The sequence below is a fragment of the Halichoeres trimaculatus genome, unplaced genomic scaffold (genome assembly GCF_033239565.1).
Source record: "Halichoeres trimaculatus isolate MK-OKI-2021-1 unplaced genomic scaffold, fHalTri1.1 fHalTri1_scaffold_2, whole genome shotgun sequence".
Taxonomy (NCBI): Eukaryota; Metazoa; Chordata; class Actinopteri; order Labriformes; family Labridae; genus Halichoeres; species Halichoeres trimaculatus.
The window spans coordinates 14,564,040-14,582,650 of NW_027437180.1; the positions used below are offsets into that span (position 1 = coordinate 14,564,040).

At 38.6% G+C, this 18,611-nt stretch overlaps 3 protein-coding genes across 7 annotated transcripts in view; 1 reads left to right on the top strand and 2 right to left on the bottom strand.

The window, feature by feature from the left end:
* Positions 1-1,761: 1,761 nt before the first annotated feature.
* On the bottom strand, positions 1,762-10,518 carry LOC141808993 (carboxypeptidase Z-like). Its single transcript, XM_074695786.1, has 13 exons — positions 9,116-10,518; positions 8,655-8,687; positions 8,463-8,514; positions 7,991-8,313; positions 7,662-7,877; positions 6,875-7,110; positions 5,961-6,122; positions 5,697-5,855; positions 5,452-5,587; positions 5,204-5,343; positions 4,960-5,059; positions 3,565-3,710; positions 1,762-2,502 (listed from the first exon to the last, which is right to left on the bottom strand). The coding sequence occupies exons 1-13, from the start codon at positions 9,294-9,296 to the stop codon at positions 2,299-2,301; spliced, it is 2,088 nt and encodes a 695-aa protein (XP_074551887.1). The 5' UTR covers positions 9,297-10,518; the 3' UTR covers positions 1,762-2,298.
* sclt1 (sodium channel and clathrin linker 1) overlaps positions 3,410-18,611 on the top strand; it is a 39,341-nt gene continuing 24,139 nt past the window's right edge. For both annotated transcript variants that reach the window (XM_074695805.1, XM_074695829.1), the window contains exon 1: positions 3,410-3,414. The gene's annotated coding sequence lies outside the window, so the exon portion shown is untranslated. The remainder of the gene's footprint in view (positions 3,415-18,611) is intronic.
* cunh4orf33 (chromosome unknown C4orf33 homolog) lies at positions 13,446-17,811 on the bottom strand. 4 transcript variants are annotated; one of them, XM_074698582.1, is made up of 7 exons: positions 17,639-17,811; positions 15,711-15,750; positions 15,358-15,559; positions 15,133-15,193; positions 14,990-15,041; positions 14,708-14,907; positions 13,446-13,658 (listed from the first exon to the last, which is right to left on the bottom strand). In XM_074698582.1, the coding sequence occupies exons 3-7, from the start codon at positions 15,536-15,538 to the stop codon at positions 13,562-13,564; spliced, it is 591 nt and encodes a 196-aa protein (XP_074554683.1). In that variant the 5' UTR covers positions 15,539-15,559; positions 15,711-15,750; positions 17,639-17,811; the 3' UTR covers positions 13,446-13,561. The 4 variants fall into 4 exon arrangements, with proteins under 4 accessions (XP_074554683.1, XP_074554675.1, XP_074554669.1 ...); XM_074698574.1 differs by having other exon boundaries at positions 15,358-15,562; XM_074698568.1 differs by having other exon boundaries at positions 15,358-15,565.

An 18,611-nucleotide genomic window follows, 5' to 3' on the forward strand; every position in this document is an offset into this window, starting at 1 on the left:
TAAGTCAATAGGCTACCAATGTTGTGTTTCGTGAAAAACCTGAGCTGCCCTTTTTATTTTGCTATATTTTCAACAGTTATGTAATAAAAAGTCATATACATCAAACACAATACTTTAAATTTATGATCGGTGAATTTCTGTTTTCATATCTAGCTGCCTTCACAAAAAAAAGAGGAAAAAAAAATTACATTTAGCTCTCTAGATAATTAGACTAATGCCAACAGTTGCATGCAGCATTATTCAACCCACACAATACCGAAAATTTTTAAGCTGCATTTAAAAATGTTCAGTTGTTTCTGATAAATCAATTGAGAGCAATCTCAACAGCTCAGCACAACTAACATTTGCAACTGTTTCTCAAATTTGACCCCAAAAATTAACTTCTAATAACATCTAAAGTCTTGAAATTAATCAGCACTCCTTTACAAGTGTCTTAAGTACTTAGCAGAGTACCTCTTTTTTATGACCTGCTGCCAACACATCGTCAAAAAACAGCTTCCGCAGCATTCCTGAAACTTAGCTCATTTCTAATGAGCCACAGCCTCCAGTTCACCAGAGGTCTTGGATTTGTGGTTTGATTAAGAAATTAAAAACGAGATATACAACAAGAGGACAATCTTTACCAGGTGTTAGTCATCTTGTTCCATGTGTCTGTCTTATCTAATTGTTCCATTTGGTCTATTTTTACCTATATTATTATTGTTTCCATTTTTTCTTAATGTTTCTATATATATATATTTTTTTTAGCTCACTTTAACTGTTTGGTCCTGTTGGTTTACTCTGTTTTGATGAGTTCTTGTGCTCCTGAGGTTGTCCTCTCCTGCTTCAGTTTATGATTTACATTTGGATTACTATGCTGGTTTGGTACTCTGACTGGACTCTGTTGTTCAGCTTTTTGTTCCCTTCATTATTTTATTAAATCAACTGTTGACTGTTGTTTGTTGTATTGTTTCTTTGTATATTATTTTCCTCACAGTGAGGCTGGCTATCAGCTTGTGCCTAAGACTTGCATTGCATTCTCCATCCATCCCTTTCCCCTTTCCAGTTGGCTGCTGGAGGGAAGGTCTGAGCTGGAATAAAAAACTCAATGAACATTATTGTGTCCAGGCATAAATCAGAGATGAAAATGATACATCTTACATCAGTGAGATGCATGAGGAAAAGCAGAAACATGATGGGTCTGCATCTAGTGCAAAAAACAAATGGGCTTATTGATGGTAAAGTGAGAGGCTGAGACATTTCTCAGTTAAGTGTTCACTTAAACTAAGACACTTGGGTCAGAGTCTCTATAAATGAGCTAAATTTTGTGGCAGACTCACTCAGCTTGTGTGCTGTACTTCACAGCAGTTTCTCATTCAGAGGACTAAGCTAATCAGCAATTGTGGCTGGTGACACACATTTCATCCACCACTGTTCAAAAAAATGTAATACCCCTTGAACGTTAGACTCTCTTGGCTTTCAACTTAGCCCAATTACACTGAAGCCTCCTGCTGAAATATCAATAAGCGTATTTTACTTGTGGAATAACTGAATTAAAAAAAAACTACCTCAAGTACAATCCATTGCCTGTCATTGTGATGGTTGAAACAATGAAGGTAAAATAACTTCCGGTCGTTAACGAATGGACTCCCGATCATTAACACTTGTTCCAACAGTAATGATTTCTGAAAGTGATTTAAAAAAAATGCAAAAGTAAAAGTTTTTATTTTTATGCTTGTGACCAACAAAGCAAACAGTTGTACACTTGAAAATTGACCCAAGCTAGCTGCTAATTCACTCATAAGTGTAGTGTGAACTGTAAGATGCTGTTACAGGCCTTTTATGGTAATAAAATGTTGCTTCTTATACAGTAATGTTTTTTTTTAAATAAGAGTTGATGAAACTCTTTTATGTGTTCACAGATTTTGTATACAGCCAAAGTAAATTTGATGTGTTGTTGTTTCAGTGTTCAAATAAGTGCATGCTATTTTTTCACTTTAAATTTCTTCAAAATATACTATTTTGAGGCATCTCTTATTTGTTTTCAAGTGGTTACATATTTATCAAGTGACAAATGGCATGCAGCGTGAAGCAGTTTCAGTCAAAATCTTTGCACACACAGTAAAGAATAATTTCCCTTTGCATGGCTGGACAGATACCTATTCATTTCTGTCCAGAAAGCACTAAAACTCATTTTGTATGGGTGAATTCAGTGCCGTAGCTGCTGCTGAATAGTAGTCAATGAAAGAAGAAGTGGGACTTTTGTGGGGCTGTCTTTCACCAATCTGTATGCTGGGAATTCTCTGATCTGTACTGCAGCTAGACGTTTCGAAGCAACCACTGTGGAGGTGACATGGCTGACTGGGAGAAGTAGTTCCACCACCAGGGTTTCTCCTGTTGCTCTACCCCTCCACTATCTGCGTGTTGGTCACTGTAGCTTGCAAACTGGTTGTAGGGGTCGAAACGATCCCACGAGTCTACAGTTGGGAAGAGGTGGTCATCAATATCAGGCTCCACGGGAACCTAAGCAGAGTGAATAAAATGATTTCTGAATGAGAGGACAAAAAAATGACAAACCTGAAACTCTTCAACAGACCCTTTAAAAAATACTCATAGCCTAATGTTGTGTGGATTAATTCTACATTAGTGCGTGATTCACAAAATGATTGTGCAACGTTGCCCCTTCCCCTGGCATCGAATCCCAGCTTAAGACAGACCCCATGTTATTACTTTTAGGGACAGTAACCCAAACACATGTTGATGCCCCTATTTCTCCATAGATTCTGTGCACTAACAAAAAAAACAGGTAAAAACAAACAGAGTGTCAGAGTTTGATTGGACAAATCCCTGGCTATGTTGACCAAACCTTATTGCTTTAAGAAATCATATTACAATACTGTGTTGATTCAACTCAGCAAAAAGTCAAAATTAGGGCTGGTGCATCACAACATAAATTTGATTAGTCACTAAAAAAAGTTAACACAGCTTTATGTTTTAATAACAAATTTTCTCTGAAAAGCTTATTTTCCTTCAGTGAAATCTGTAAGGCTAAATCCAAGACGATTCACAAGAGGTTTAGAAAATTGTTGTTGCAAACATTGCTCATGTTAGACCACTACCTGCCTTGACTGTCATAGGGTTGGAAGGGGGGTAGAGGAAGATGCAGTAAAGAGGCAGAGACAAATTTTAAAAAATGAATAACAACAAAATAAGCTCGTCCAGACCATAGACTGTATGAGTAAACCGTGTGACTCCCCCATTTACCATTGTACAGTTTTGAAGCCAATGATCAGAACTTTCCAGAGTGGAACGACACAGTTTTTTCACCCCTTGGTTGCTTTTCTTATGTTTTGTCTCATTTACCACTTAATGTGAAATTATTTAAGGAATCTGTATTTTTTGTAATATTTGTATTCAGTAAGCCGACAGACAAAACTGACGAGATCTCCTGTGGATTTATTTTTTTTGGTCAGTGGACGTGGAATATGGAGGGACCTGAGCGCCAAACTGGTAGCTTCGTGGGTAGGAATTTATCATAAGATATGAGAGTATTTGTGAAAGAGACAATATAGAAAAACAGCAAACCTTCTCCAGGATGAAGTCAACGCGTCCGGCTTTGGTCATGTGGTGTGGAAGGTGGACCCTCTTACTGACCCGGGAATAACCTTTAGCTGTGGCTGTCAGGATGTGAGTACCAGGGTTCAGGAGCCTCCAGTAGTCCCCACTTTCAGCTTTGGTAGAAATTTAGTAAGTAAGGAGGATAAATGATGACCACACACAAGTTAAAAAACCCCAAACACTGCTTCTAGCTATTAGTGACTAATAGTATAATAGTTTTCTTAGCCTTAAAATTAAAGCACAAAAAATGCTCAGTTCTTCAAACTAATATGTTTAACCAGTCTCTATTAACAACATTTAACAATCATAAATCTGTGTAACATTGTAAAACATCATCAGAACCCTGAAAACCAAACATTCAATTCTCATCTGGTATCTGCCTGTTTGTATATTTGTGAAACCAATGGTTACAACATACCCTGATCAAAATGTATTCATGGCATACGACTAAGTTTTATTTAAGACTAAAATGGACTGAATTAATAATGCATTTTCTTAGTGAGAAGAATAAAACATCCAACTTGTAACTTTTATAAAGAAAAGAAATATTAATCAGATTCTAAATTAAAACGAAGGTAAGGTGTGAATGAACTTCCCAGCTAGACATAACCCCAGGATCAGTTAAAAAGAAAACTGGCGTATATATGTGTATATAGACATACACACACACACACACACACACACACACACACACATATATATATAGTGTTTGTTCCACTAACGCGCACTTAGCTCTCTACCTTGCCGTACTCATGTTTACAGAACTCTTCCCTCTTCTTTTTTTGTCTCTATTTGTGGTTTTGAGAACTGAATGTAGTCAATGAATAAGACATTTATATACATTGACGGGCATTATGGAGATTTTAGCATGGATGTATTGTATGAATTGTTATGGTTGCCAAAACAAAAATATATAATCATAAAAAAACTGGCTATCTCAGTTTGATTCTGCTGCCTCAGCTCATAAGAAGGCAGAGAGCAGGATTTAACAGCTCTAGATGACTCTGATGTAAGACACCATTTCAATGGCTGTCTTTGAAAAAGCTGATTCAACAGAGCCTGAAGCTCCAGATATAGATACTGGCCATCACAGCTTCAGTCCGTGGCTTTATTGTTGAATAACAATTAAGTTCAAAATGGTTCTAATCAAATTATCTCAGCAGGGGATCTCACCTGCCCACTGAGATTGACTGGACATTATCAACTGAAAGACTCAACACTAAATTTAAACCCTGATGGTTTAATGGCTGAATTTAGCCTGGACCTAACCAGGTTGTAAATGATGAAAACACATAGCATTTACATTTAAAATGATGTATGAGCTAAATGTCTCTGAAACTGTTTGAGTGTGTGTGAGTTTACCTGTGGTGACATCTTTCCTGATCCCTCTGACAGACACAGTTGCACCTTTAATTCCATTTCCATCAACATCCTTCACTACTCCCTTTATCCCCCGATGAACCTGTTCGTGGACAAAAAAGAACGATAGCCTCAACGTTTCTATTGCTTATTACTTCGTTTGATTTTATTCATTTACATAGATGCTGCACTCTAATGTGCATGCTTAATAGATATTGTTTTTTTTCTCAAATGAAAAGAAACGCACAGACTCGAGAAAACTTAGCAGAGCTTCCTTATTCCTCTTCCATTCTGGGTAAAGCTCTGCCTCTGAGGGGAATTTATCACAGCCAAGCTCCACTGTGATCTCCAGGCAGTTTGTATGCAAGTAGTTGAAGTCTGACATACCTGCAAGGAAGAGACAAAATAAACTGATACTCAGAAACAGAAATAACAGATAGATATTATCACCCATTTCAAGGTTCTTTCTGTAGCTTCAAGTGTTTAATATCTTACCACCAGCAAAACTGTACCATAGCGCCCCGTTGATGATACCCCGGGTCCGGTAAAAAGAGGCTCCACACCTTTCAGTGTCATTGTTTGACATGGTGGCATGGGCGTCTGCGTAGGTGCGTGCCAGCTGCTTAAAGACCTTACCAAGGGGAGATTATTTTGCTTACTTTATTTTGAGTGATGTTAAAAACTGTAAAACTCTTCTTATTCTTCAACCATGAACTCTATCCTCCACTCTCCTTCCCTACCTGCTCATCTGGAGTGGGTGAGAACATCCTCTCTTCGTGTGGGTGTCTGGAAAAGTCAAAGGGATAAGACACAACCAGTTCCCCTCCGTGAAGACTGGCTGACTGAACAAAAGGCAGTGACCTGGTCCATTTCATCACTGCATAGGTCTCTGGTGCCACCTACCGTCCAAAGACAGAATTGGACTATATTTGGATTCAGGCTGAATTTGAGTATTTAATGTAAAATGTTTTCCAAAATCAGATGAATGAAAGTTATTCTCCTACCTTGCTAAACCAGTAAGAGTCAGGGATTGGGATGTGGTCAATGCGGTAATGCCTGCTGCGGCGGTTACGGTAAAATACAGAGGTTAGATCCGGAAAATTGCGGTTGAGGTCCAGATTCTGGGCATTGGTCCGTCCATTGGTCCAACCATTTAGCAAGTGACCCTGGAAGATTTAATCAGGTTTAAACACCTCGGAGAGTTAAAATTACCACTTAGCAAGGCAGGAATGGATGACTAACAACACTGGTGATCAGAGAAGATGTGTTGACATTAGTGAGAGAGTATTAATCAAAGTGTATGAATATTAAAACATTTAAAGAATGAAAATGTTGGACTATCTTTGGTTATAATGTTAACATATAAATGACAGGACCATATATCCGAGTATAAGAAGCAAACAGAATGCCAAGACAAAGTCATAATGTGTTTATAACAGAGGAAAGCTGAAAAAATCAGTTGTGTATCCATGCCATGCCAATGTTTACTGTTGCATATTTATTAATGCTTAAAAAATGAAGAATCAGAGTTTATAATTAATAGTGTCTTTGCTGATACATTTGAAATGTATCATATGGAAAAAAAAATGGGGGGCTGTTTGCAATAAGAGCTTCGTAAATCACCTGTACCTCTGCAATCAGTCTGTCGGACTATAACTCATAGGTAAAAAAAATTCTTTGTAAGTTGTGTTGTATATGATAAATACCCGTGAAGGTCTTGTGATACAATGTACATTCAGAGTTGTACAATCAAAACATGCAACACATGCACACAGACATACAGTTAGATGATGTTAGGAGGAGCAGTTAGTAAATATGTTATCAACATGAAAGAAGCAGGAAGTGTTGCAGATAAAATAGAAAGTTGGATGTAAACGGATAATGGCAGTTTGTCTTTCTTTATGTTAACGGTATTTACTTCCTGGTGGCTGAGCTCCGGGTCACTGTTATCCTCTACCTCTGACGCGGCCAGCTCATAACCATCTGGGTTCATAGCGGCCAGAAGATGGATGCGTGTGGTGTTGATGAGGGTCTGAATTCGTGGGTTTCCCAGAATGTATTCTGAACACAGGTACTGGGCTAGGTAGATGAGAAGCTGGCGGCCCAGCACCTCATTGCCATGTATATTCCCCACCAGCTTCACCTCTGGCTCCACTAGGTTTTCAGACAGAGACAAACATGGTTATGGCAGTATGAATGAGCTTTTAGAGGAATGTGCTGTTAACACAATACAGACATTTCGCTTTTTGAAAATTGCATGCTATAAAAAAGCATCTCCAGCCATGGGAACATTAGCATTCATTCTTTGTGGTTGTGTTCACAGTAGCGTGCTGCAGCTACAACCCAACTGTTTGAGTAGTTAACCAAAACATAACAGCCATGGTCTTTGAAAGGAGGAACAGCTGGGCTATAAAAGAAGTGAAAATTGACCTAAAGTGGGTACGTTTATCGAGACTTCAAATGAATGCCAACGTTGCTTAGTATTATCTGGGAGTTGAGGAGATTGCAAACCAAAACTTTTCATCACGTCAACATTTTAAGGTAACAGTCTGTTATCTTTGTCGTTACACCTTGTTTCCATTGCCTCTTCATCTTTAATCTTTGGATAAAGAGTAATAAAACGTGACAATTGAACCGCAAACTACCCATACTACGGCAATTAGATTTATAGGCTCAATGAATTAACCCTGCCCATGCTTACTCACATAGTTCATGCTGTCCTGGGTTGTTTGTGAACTCAATAACCAGCAGATCCCGGCCCTCTGTGGAGCGTCCAATACTGTAGACGTTTGAGATATGGGAGCACTTAGCAGCTGTTCTCTTTAACAAACTGTACATCTGAGAGTTGGAGGTGTAGGTGAACTGGATGATTGTACTGGGTTCTTCAGGAGACAGGCTGGACATTGCCAGCTCCTGTCTGGCTGGAAAAGTGATTTACAAAGGAAGAGAAGGCAAAGAAAGGTGAGGTAATTTTTTCGAAGAGCACAGGTATGCATCTGGTTGGAAAAATTCAACACAACAGTGTCACCTCTACCTTTCAAGCCAGCAAGTGGGTCGAAGCAGCCCTCCTGGTCACTGGCAAAGAAGCGGTCACAGTCCAAGAAATAAGGCCAAGCCATGTCGATGGCTTCAAAGGCATGGTAACAGTCCTTCTTCAGTGCTTCACAGGTGCTGCGGCAGGGTTTGATCATCTTGTCATTCTGGCAGGGTGAGGCAAGGACTGAGCAGCCAACCAGACGAATCTCAGGGGAGCACTCCCCGTTGAGCAGGCCGTGGATGACACTAAGGAGGAGGTACTCTGCCCCTGACTCTGCCTCAGAACGACTCCTGTGGCCCAGGATGTTGGGAAACATGGTTCTGCAGGGGCAGCGTTTTCAAACAAGAGGTTAAAAATACTGCATGATGTCAAAGAAAATGAAGAAAAGATGAATGTTTTCAGAATGGATTGAAGACTTCAGCTGGCACTGAATGACATGCCCACAACAAGACCACACTCTGAAACCCACCTAGAGTACTCCATATCATTACAGTAGCCCAGGTTCAGATCTACACAGGTAGCTGTATAAGGTAGAGAACAGAACACACCATGATAACTCATACACAGAGATAATCTTTTAATTTAAAAAGAACGTTTTTTTTTAATTGAAAAGCCAATATAAAATTAGTTGTTTTGAAGAAACTTAAATTAAGCCACTTACCTTTTTCTTCTACCACATTGCTGCTGCATCTTCCTGTGAGAGGACACAGACAAACAATGAAAAAAACTATGCTGAGGAGCAACACCAGGGAGCGCAGCCCAGATGTTTATACTGTCAGAACAAGGCTGTAACATTTCCCCGAAAAAAGAAAGTACAATGACTTTAGCAGATTATGTCTTGCTCAATTTTCCAGTTGCATAACAAGTCTGCAAATATAAAAACAAAGCTGCTGGATGTGTTCACGAGCTAAGATCTTACAGTTCACCAGTCACCCAGAATGACTTTTTAAGCACATATGGCTATCTTTTTCTGGGAAGTACAGGACGTATGCTAAATCTACCATAACGTCTCTCAATCATACGTAATAACTTCTGGTCTTGAACATTTCCAACTCGTGACTCGTCACAGACCCCGTTAGTTTTTGTTAAGTGAAGAATCCATTTTTGATAGTGTGGTCTCACCTAAAAATGCGTCTCCGGGATGACAAGTCTGCTGCGGGGCGCACCAACAACACTTGAAGAACAGTACGAGCACCAAAAATCCAAACTGCATGTTGAGGAGCTGCACGCTGTCGGACAGCGGGATCGTGTGATGTGGCAGTTTGAGGTGGAATCTGCAACTTTTCTGCTCTCGCGGCAGCATGATAATTACCACCCACAGGAGTGGAACCTCCTTCCTTTGTCCTCGTGGGGCATCACTGAACCCGAGCTTCTGGAGACCCTGCCCTGTTTTTCCACAGACTGTACCCTGAAGGGAGCGCGTCAAAATCACAGCAGCTTCTGAATACCGAGCCTCTGCTACATTTCACATCATATCTCACTGCCCAGCGTGTCCGTATGAGAGGTGTAGCGACAGAAAAAGAAATTCACAAGTCAATTCACAACTTAATATGACGAGTCAACAATTCTATGGGCATAGCAACTGTAAAGTTACAGTACAAAGCTGTAGTTTCGCTGTAATAAAGTAAATGACTGTGGGAATGATGCAACTAGTAGCAAAACATTTACTGTGAATTTACATCCAAAAAAGTACAGCCAAAAATAAGTACAATCCTCGGCTAGCTAAACTTAGCACAAAATGTAAGGAAATAATTGTGTTTGGAAGATAATTTCTTTGTTGTAAAAATAAAAAGCTTCCTGTTGATAAATCTTACAATTTCAGAAGCCTGTTTGTTTCTGTTTGAAATGATGCCATATTTCCCATGGAAAAAGTTGAGATCCTGACTGGTAGACCATTTGAAAGGAGAGTGACCTGTGTCCTTTTTCTTTTCTTTTTTTTATTATTTAGATTTCACTAGTGTCATTAAAAGTTATGTAGCACTGTTGTTTGAAACATGACAGCAGGCAAACTTTGTAAGTTGTCCCATGGTTTAGTAGCCAGCTATATGAAGCACTGCTGGCAGCCTGGTGCTCCGATGTATCCATAGGCTCACCTGACAGCTGGCAAACTTTGTCGGTTTGTACCATAGTTTTGTCGCTGGGTAATATAAATCAGACCGGTGCTCCTGTCAGTCATCTCTACCAATCAGAGCTAACATAACATCACTCTTCATTTTATTGATAGACTCTCAAGTTTGAACAGACCACTGCAGAATAACTGCTGACTGTGAGTTGGAATGAACATTAGCACAAACAACTTAACTTGTTGTTTAACCTGTGCTCTATCACTCTCCTATTAGGCTTTCTTCTGCTCTTCTGGCCTTTTTCTTTCTGACAGATAGGCTCCTGTGTCCACCATCACTACAAAATTAATCACAGAAATCATTTTCAGGAGAGAAAAACACAGGTCTCTCTTCTTATTACTAAACTTCATCAGCTACCATGGTGTTGTCATAGACTTTGATGTAATTGATCTTTGATCTTGTAGTTTCTTTGTCTTTTTTTTTGTAATCTATGTATTTGGAGTGGATCGTTACTTTGTATGGCTCATTTGTTGGTCATGGACACCAAACCTTTTGTGGCTTCAGTGATATTTTTTTTTACTACTTTTTCCTCCTGTGTTTTTCTGGAGATCCTACATGTAACCATGGCTGCATTCTTTACATGTGGACTCAGCTGTTAGCAGCCTGTAGCATGTCAATGCTAACTGGTGTAAGGCCTGATGTCTTCCCACAAGGTGAGGAGAAGGAGGTGAGGACGACGTGCTGGTTCTCAGGTGTGAGCTAAGAAGTGACAACATGGACCTGTCCTGCCTGGCCTGACCCATCTAGAAGATAGAGTTTTTCATGAAAGTCCTCACAGTCCCTTAGAGTGTTAAAAACCTGCTTAAAACATTTTAAGAATCCACAGAAACACTTATGTGGCTGATATGTCCCAGATTTTTAGTATCCAGTGTCTTCAGTGTCTCCAGTGTCTTCAGCTTAAGTTTGAGTCTGCTTACCAATCGTAGAGCATGAAGAAATCACAACTTTTCACATCGTGAAAGTCCCTTCCTGAGCAATACATCACATGGTTTCCATGAAAATGTGGGCTAAGCAAATGCAATACTGCATCCTGGTACAGTAAAGAAAAAGTCACTTGTGTAACTGGTAGAAAGTTTGCTTACGTTTTTTTGTTTTTGATCCCAGGACACTTTTCTCTACTTTGATTTTCTCTCTGAGGAGAATGAGATGGCTCTTGTGTTTTCTTTTCTGCATTGGTTCAGCTAAGAGAAGAAAGGCAGCAACCTTTTCTGATCCCCTCTCTCATCTCTGACAACTAATTAGAGCCTCAGGGGGTCTGCATGCTCACAGGCTGCTCCTTGCAGTCAAATAAAATTAGTCTAAATGTTTTCAGGAATGTCCACTAAGGTCAACAATTTAGCACACATGCTGGTTGTAAAGACTGTGCTTTAGGCACTGCAGACCATGATGAGGACAGACTGAGCAGTGGGCTCTCCTGGCCTAAGAATGACAGCTAAAGTTAATGGGGCTCAGTCTGGTATTATGTGCTGCCACAGCAAGAAGGAAAATTAATCAATTTCCAGTGTGTTAACACACATGAAATATCAAGTTGGCTGCTGAAGTCAAAGGATTAATCCAAGAACACCTCAACCCAATAAATTGAACTTGATTTTGTAATACAAACCTGTAACCTACTATCTCAACTAAAAGAAAAATGCATATGAGTCAGGTTACGGAAATACCCGAATATTTTTCAAACAGGATTGTGTTGTTGGTTTTTTGTGAAGACTTTGATTTAAAGCTTGATTCAACTCTCACATTGGTGCTTTTTAAAACGTAGCTTTTTCTCTGGATTTTGGCCGACCATCTTCTTGCAAACAGAACTTTGCATCTCTGAAAGCACGTTTTTGAAAAATAGCTACATCAATGGATATTTTTTTTGTAAAATTTCAATGTATTGGTGTAGAAATTAAAAAAAGAAAAACTGGGAAACACTAAAGCAACTATACACGGCTCAGTTGCTTATGTGTATGTCACATACACCAAGAGCAGTAATTTTAAGATTAATGATGTTATGTTATGCTACTGATGTGAGGATTTTCAACCATTTTTGTGTCATGTGGACAAAGATGTTTTTCAGAGCTCAACATGTGTGGAAAGAAATATTTTTGAAACATTCTTGATCTGGTATGTTCCATTGGCTTCAGTATTATAAATCTCCCACACACTGATCTTGTTCTCACCCACCATCTGGCTATCATTAAGACATTGCTCAATCTACCTCTGTGTTTGTATATAGAACACCTTATCACCAGCATGGCTCCTCCAAACCTTGCACTCTGTTTACCACCATAAACAAGTGCTTCAAACCCATGGACGACATTTCAAATTACTTAACTTACAGCAGCTTTTCACAACTGCAATCATGCGTTTGTTAAAATAAATGGTTCAGATCCTATATCTACAGATGTCAATACATCTAAATCAATAAGTGCAAATCCCATCTCTGTTCCACATGGTGTCCCCCAAGGATCGATGCTTCTACATGCTTTTCCCTACGCCATGCCATATGACGTCATGGACCTCGCTTCTGCTGTAATGTCAATAATATCCAGCTCTACATTTCCACCAAAACCATCACTCCTGCATTTTTTCCACTCTTACAAGCTGCCTCACTGACATCAAACACTGGATGAACAGCTGCTTTATCAAACTCAAGTGCAAAAAATCTGAAATCATTTTAATTGAATGAACTTATTCTTATTTCTACCCTTTTAAGATTCTGATATGTAACAACAACTTGAAATGTAATAACTGACTCCAATTTTAACAAGATGCTGCACCAAAAATATAATCACTTTTATAACAGTTGTTACATTTCCTCACTGAGCATTGATAACCACACACACCCTTCTCAGTAGTTAGTAACTTTAGCATCTTCCACTTTTTCCTTCAAACCACACATCAAAAACAAAACATCCTTCTCCCACCACCTAATCTAAGCCTTCACAACCTCCATACAGGACTACTTCATCAGCATCCTTTACAGCCTTTCCTCTGCTGACCTCCAAAATTTACAACATGTTCAAAATTCAGCTGCCAAGTCGCCAACTCTCTCCAACTCCAGAGCTCACACTGAAATCAGTTGGTAAATATTCTTGAGCTTGTATTGTTAATGAGCCAAATTATCAAATAAAAGCTTGCCCACAGGTGTCAAAGCACAAGTCCAAGTGGAGTTTCAGGTCTATGATTCACAAGTGAAGTCTTAAGCCACAGTAATGTCCATGTCTCAAACTGAACTGAAGTCCTCATTTCTGCTCTTCAGGGCAGATGTGAAAGAGAGTACGGAGAAAATTGAGAAAAATAAAACCTCATCACATTTTCTTACTTGAGAAGAAAAATGTTTTAATTGTATTTATAATGAATTTATTGGCAATGTGTTGGTACTCTTGAGTATCTCAGGTGAAGAACTATTTACCCTTGTTCTCCTGAACAAAAGTATGTCTGTGAGATGTGTTTGGCAAACCTAAGGCTTTTTCTTCCAAAGGTCAGACTGTGGCTGGACCCAACCTTCTCCCATGATGCTTTGCAGGCTAAAACTTTGGAAGTACTCCAAACGGTGGCTAGAGATAAAGCAGAGACAAAAATCAAATATATGTTCTTTATACTGTATATAGAGCCAAATAAAAAGTAAGGGAAAGAAAAAACACATGGACACATACATACATACTTGCCTTTTCTGAAAAAAAAAAAATGTTAACTGCATTGGATGGAAATCTACTTAACTGGACCAATCATCCATGATAGAGAGTCCATATTTACAGGTGGAAAGAGACAATTTTACATTAATGTTACACCTACAGTTTTTCCTGAATACAATATTTCACAGCATATAAAACTTACACATGGAAGTAGAGTCTACTTTCAGTGTTCAGTGGCCCAATTTTTCTGTTTGAACACTGTCTCAGTCTCCCAGGTTATTAATAAAAAAAGAGAGCTGTTTCACAAACAAGGCGTGCACTTTGGGTATCTAAAGGTAAGAGTTGAGTGGGGCTCTATCCCACTCCAGCTGCAGAAAATTCTTATCGGTGACGCATTTTTGTACCAGGCTTAACATCAAACATCTTCATGATTTATCTCCAAAAGTAATCTATCTTCTAAGCCCCCTGCCAAAAATTCACAGCATTTTTCATTCTTCCTTTGAGCATTTTTCCTTTTGTTAGTTCCAATTGGGCTGAATGAACTTAGCTCTTGTTTGCATTTATCAGGCAAGTAAAAATTACTCTCATAAGTATTTCAAGAATGTGTTGGTACAATTTGTGATTCACTGAAGGAGTTTTTGATCAAAATGACCTTGAACATGCATAAGCATACTGGTTACTAACATGTATGATATATGATATATCAGCTCTGCTTGCATGCTGATGTAGGTACGACCGGCACCTGTGTGTTTTTGAAATGTGTTGTTTTTTGTTTTTGTTTTTGTTTTGTTTTTCAGATATCCTCTCGCACAGCCCACATTGCATTTGCAAGATAGTATCCAGAACATTTTCTACCCTCTGTTGGCAAATGAGACCCTATAAAAAACAGATGTTATTTTAACGATCATATCTATAATATTTTCAACTTGCATCACTTTTATGAACTGTATCAGAGAAATTTGTATACTTACAAGTTAGGCTCTTGGCCTTCCACTATCTCCTCCTTTGGAATGGGGTAGAGAGCCTCATAAACACGCTTCTCTCCTGAGCCATGGATGGCGTACGAGTTCATCTTGTTGACATTTGGAGGGAAGTATGACCAGGGTATAAGAGCCTCACCCGTCCACCTGCTGCCTGTTGTTGTGGCTGTATACACCATGGGTAACTCTTGCTGGAGAGAGGATTTCCAGACAAAGATTTAACACAAAACTCAGCGTACTAATGCCCCCTTTGATTAATTAATTTCTGCCTACCATGAATGCTTGGCGGACCCCCGACAGCAATAATATCAGGTGCTGTCCATGTCTAAAACGAAAACAAAAGGGTTTGTTTGTATAGTATTAAAGTATGAACATATGGCCACAAAAGGGATGTTCCAGCTGAGCTCTAAACTTACGGACAAAGCTCCACCTCAAGATAGTTTTCTGTAGTACTATCAAGAAAGAATGACTCCACAACTAAGAATATTAAAGAGAGAAGATAGATGAGGTCTGGGATGTCAATGAACTAGCATTTTATGCATTCTCAATAAACAGGGGCTTCCAAAGGAAGCAGTTCTTCATATCACATATAATTGGACATACATTAACAACAGTCCATCGAATCCAAACTTTCAACCCACCTTCATAATCCCAAAGTCCAGGAAAGGGTTGACCTACAGGGCCTGCAGGGCCCGCTGGGTCATTGAAGAATGGCGATAACACCTCCATTTTCAATCCTTCTTGTCCAGGAGAGAAAATGATTCGGGCAGGGTCATGATCCACAGGGTTGCTATCCCAGGTGTTCTTGATCAAAAATTCCATTTGGGAAAGAAGACTCAAAAACAACAACAACAAAAAAAAACCAAAACATGTGAGGATGAGAACCTGTTTACTACAGTAAAACAGAGCAGTGTTGACCTGTAAACTTACTAAGCCTAGATCACAAATCTGCTTTCTGATATTAAGTTGGTACAACAATAAATAAAAGACTTACTTGGTTCCCAGGTTGTGTGTTGATGTAGTTGATTTCAAATCTTGAGGAATAGAAATTTCAAAAAGGTTTAATTTCTCAAAATTAATGTAATTACATCAGCAAGCTCAAAAACAAATTATATTTGTAAAGTGTGGGCAAGGCCTGCTGGTGTTGTATTGTAGTCTAAATCAGGACCATGATAACAGTAGACTTTCAGCTGAATGTATCTGTAGTTCCTGTAGCTTCACGCTACATTTCAGTTAAAAGCAGAGGGAGGATACGCAGCTGTCTAGAGAAATACCTTATTGTCAAGCTTTTTTCATCATAGTGTCAAAATATACAAAACTTACTTGTCTTTGGAGCCTTAAGTTTACTTGGTGACCAATACACCTTCATGAAAGAGACAGTATTGAAGTATTGTAGATTCGTTTGTCTTCATTCTGTAGGTTACTTATATAAGCTGTGGGATGGGGATAACCTTAAACCAAAGCGGTTTCTGTCAGAAAAGTTGATTAGTTGGGTTTTTTCAGTGATCTCAAAAGTTCAATATTCACACATTACCTTTTCAACATATGACTCTTATGTGATAAGTGAAAGTCCAGGCTCTTGTAATTGAATTTTAAAGTAAGTCTTAAAACATGGAAACATTCTGTCGTGAAAGCATAAAATCACAAATCAATCTGGCTACATCCTGATGGTTGGCAGCATGTGGTCACTCACATGTGTTTTTTGCTATTAGAAAATGGGGCAGTGGCCATAATTAAATGCTTTCACAGCTTCTCTTTGGTGGCCAGGGGATTGCCCATGTTTCGGAGTGTCACATCATCTTAATGAAGAAATTTATATTAATTTGTTTTAAATAAAAGACCTAAACAGTCATTTCTTATGCTGTATGCTTAGCTTAAGGGGAATTCAGAGATAAATTTATTTAACGTCTATCCCATGTTGGCAACGACAGGAAAAGGACATTCACTCTTCATTCACTTCCAACACAATTTTTTTTTTTCCTAAATCACTACAGTGTTGCCGTTCCCCTTTTAAAAACTCATCCTCTGCTATGCAAAAACAATGTTAATACAAGGACTTTTTAAAAGTACTGTAACTTGTCCTGAAAATTGTTTCTTCCTTTAATTGTTTAAGATTCAATTCTTTAGTGTCTTGTCGACACATATTCATATATTATTACTTTAAAACAGTCCACCAATAAGATATGATAAATATTTATCATATCTTATATCATATATTTATATCTCTTATCATGTCTTATTTATTGATAAAACCAAGGGGGTTGGAAGCATTAAGATTGACTATAATTAAATAGACATTAAATAATTTTTTTTGGCTTGCAGTAGCTATCTGTTAAGAGTGGCTCATATAAACAAAGCTATCTTGGTATCTTAATGATTTTAATGTGTAAAGTATTAATTATGACGTTCCGTTTCATCCCATATTTCAAAGAGGCCTTCACTTGTGAATCAGTATGACTGTCTCTAACACTTAGTCCTCCCTCACACGATGTTATTAGAAATGGACAACTGAATTCAACAGAATTCAATTAAATTTGAGCGTTAGGGATTTTTAGTCGGAAGACCCAGTTCCCACGTCTACTTCTATTTACGCGGCGGGCCTGCCACCAGTAATATGGCGGACACGCTGACGTGTCGCAGCAACGGCACAACCCCGAGCACAGCCTGTCCGTGGGCAAAAAAAGTATGTGCAAAACACTGTCAGTGCGACGTATGCCTGTCTACTGCAACAGTAATGTTATACCTTTTATTATAACTGAAAATAACCACTGAAGCATTCACCTGAAAATCACCTGTTAATGTGGTCCCGACATAAACCACAGCACCAGCAAGTTCAGTGACGTAAAGTTAATTCATACAAAACTTGTGTCCCTTCTGTGGAAACAAGCCAGCCAAGGTAATAAGAGACAGTAAGAAACATACCATGTTCTCAAAAGACTACGTTGTGTAAAGATATTATAAAAACATAAAAGCTTTAACCCAGGATGTCCAAGGACAGATGACACATTAAAAATATTTTCGTCTGGAAATTATCCAAACAGAGCGGAACTTCCTTGTGTGTCTCCCCGGAACTAGGAACAGGTCGGACTTCTTCTTCTTCGGTCTTTATTTGAAAAGCAGACGAGCAGATCATCAAAGTTTGAAGGTGCATACCGCCACCCACAGTACCGGTGTGTGTAAAACAACAGGGTTCAGTAGCGTCATGGTTACGTGCTCAACAGTGATCTTATCTGATGAAACCAGGAAAAAAATAATTGACAAAACATTAAAAGAAAATTACATAACCAAACGAGAAAAAAAACAAGTTTCAAAATCAATGAAAAACAACAACAACAACAAAAAATCTATTTATACCTATTTTCTTCAAAATAAATAAACAAACAAACAAATAAATAATAATTTTAAAATTTTTTTGGAAGAGCCTTAAAGCATTCACTCATGGAAGGATGTCAGATTTTGCTACCCATGCTTTTTCTGATGGATACGTCTCAAATTTTGCAATTTTATTAAATTTTGCTACAGCTGTTTTTTTTTTATTCTATAGTTGTGTATGTAATCGTGCCAACATTACCATGTTAAAACAAGAACCCTCTTGAGTTTTCTTCAGTTTTTAATCAAAATTTAGGGGGAGCATATTTTGACAGTTCAATTGGGTGTTTGGATCAGCAATTTCATTTTGATCGAATTGAATAACCGATGGACAAAGCATTATTTCAGTAGTGACATGAGGTTTATTGAATAAACATAAAATGTGCAAAATGCATCACAAAGGTGCATTAACTTGGACACCCCAACAGAAAACTCCTATCAACTATTAGTCAAGCCTCCTTTTGTAAAAATAACAGCCTCCAGACGCCCCCTGAAGCCTTTCAATGACTGTCTGGAGCCTGGATGA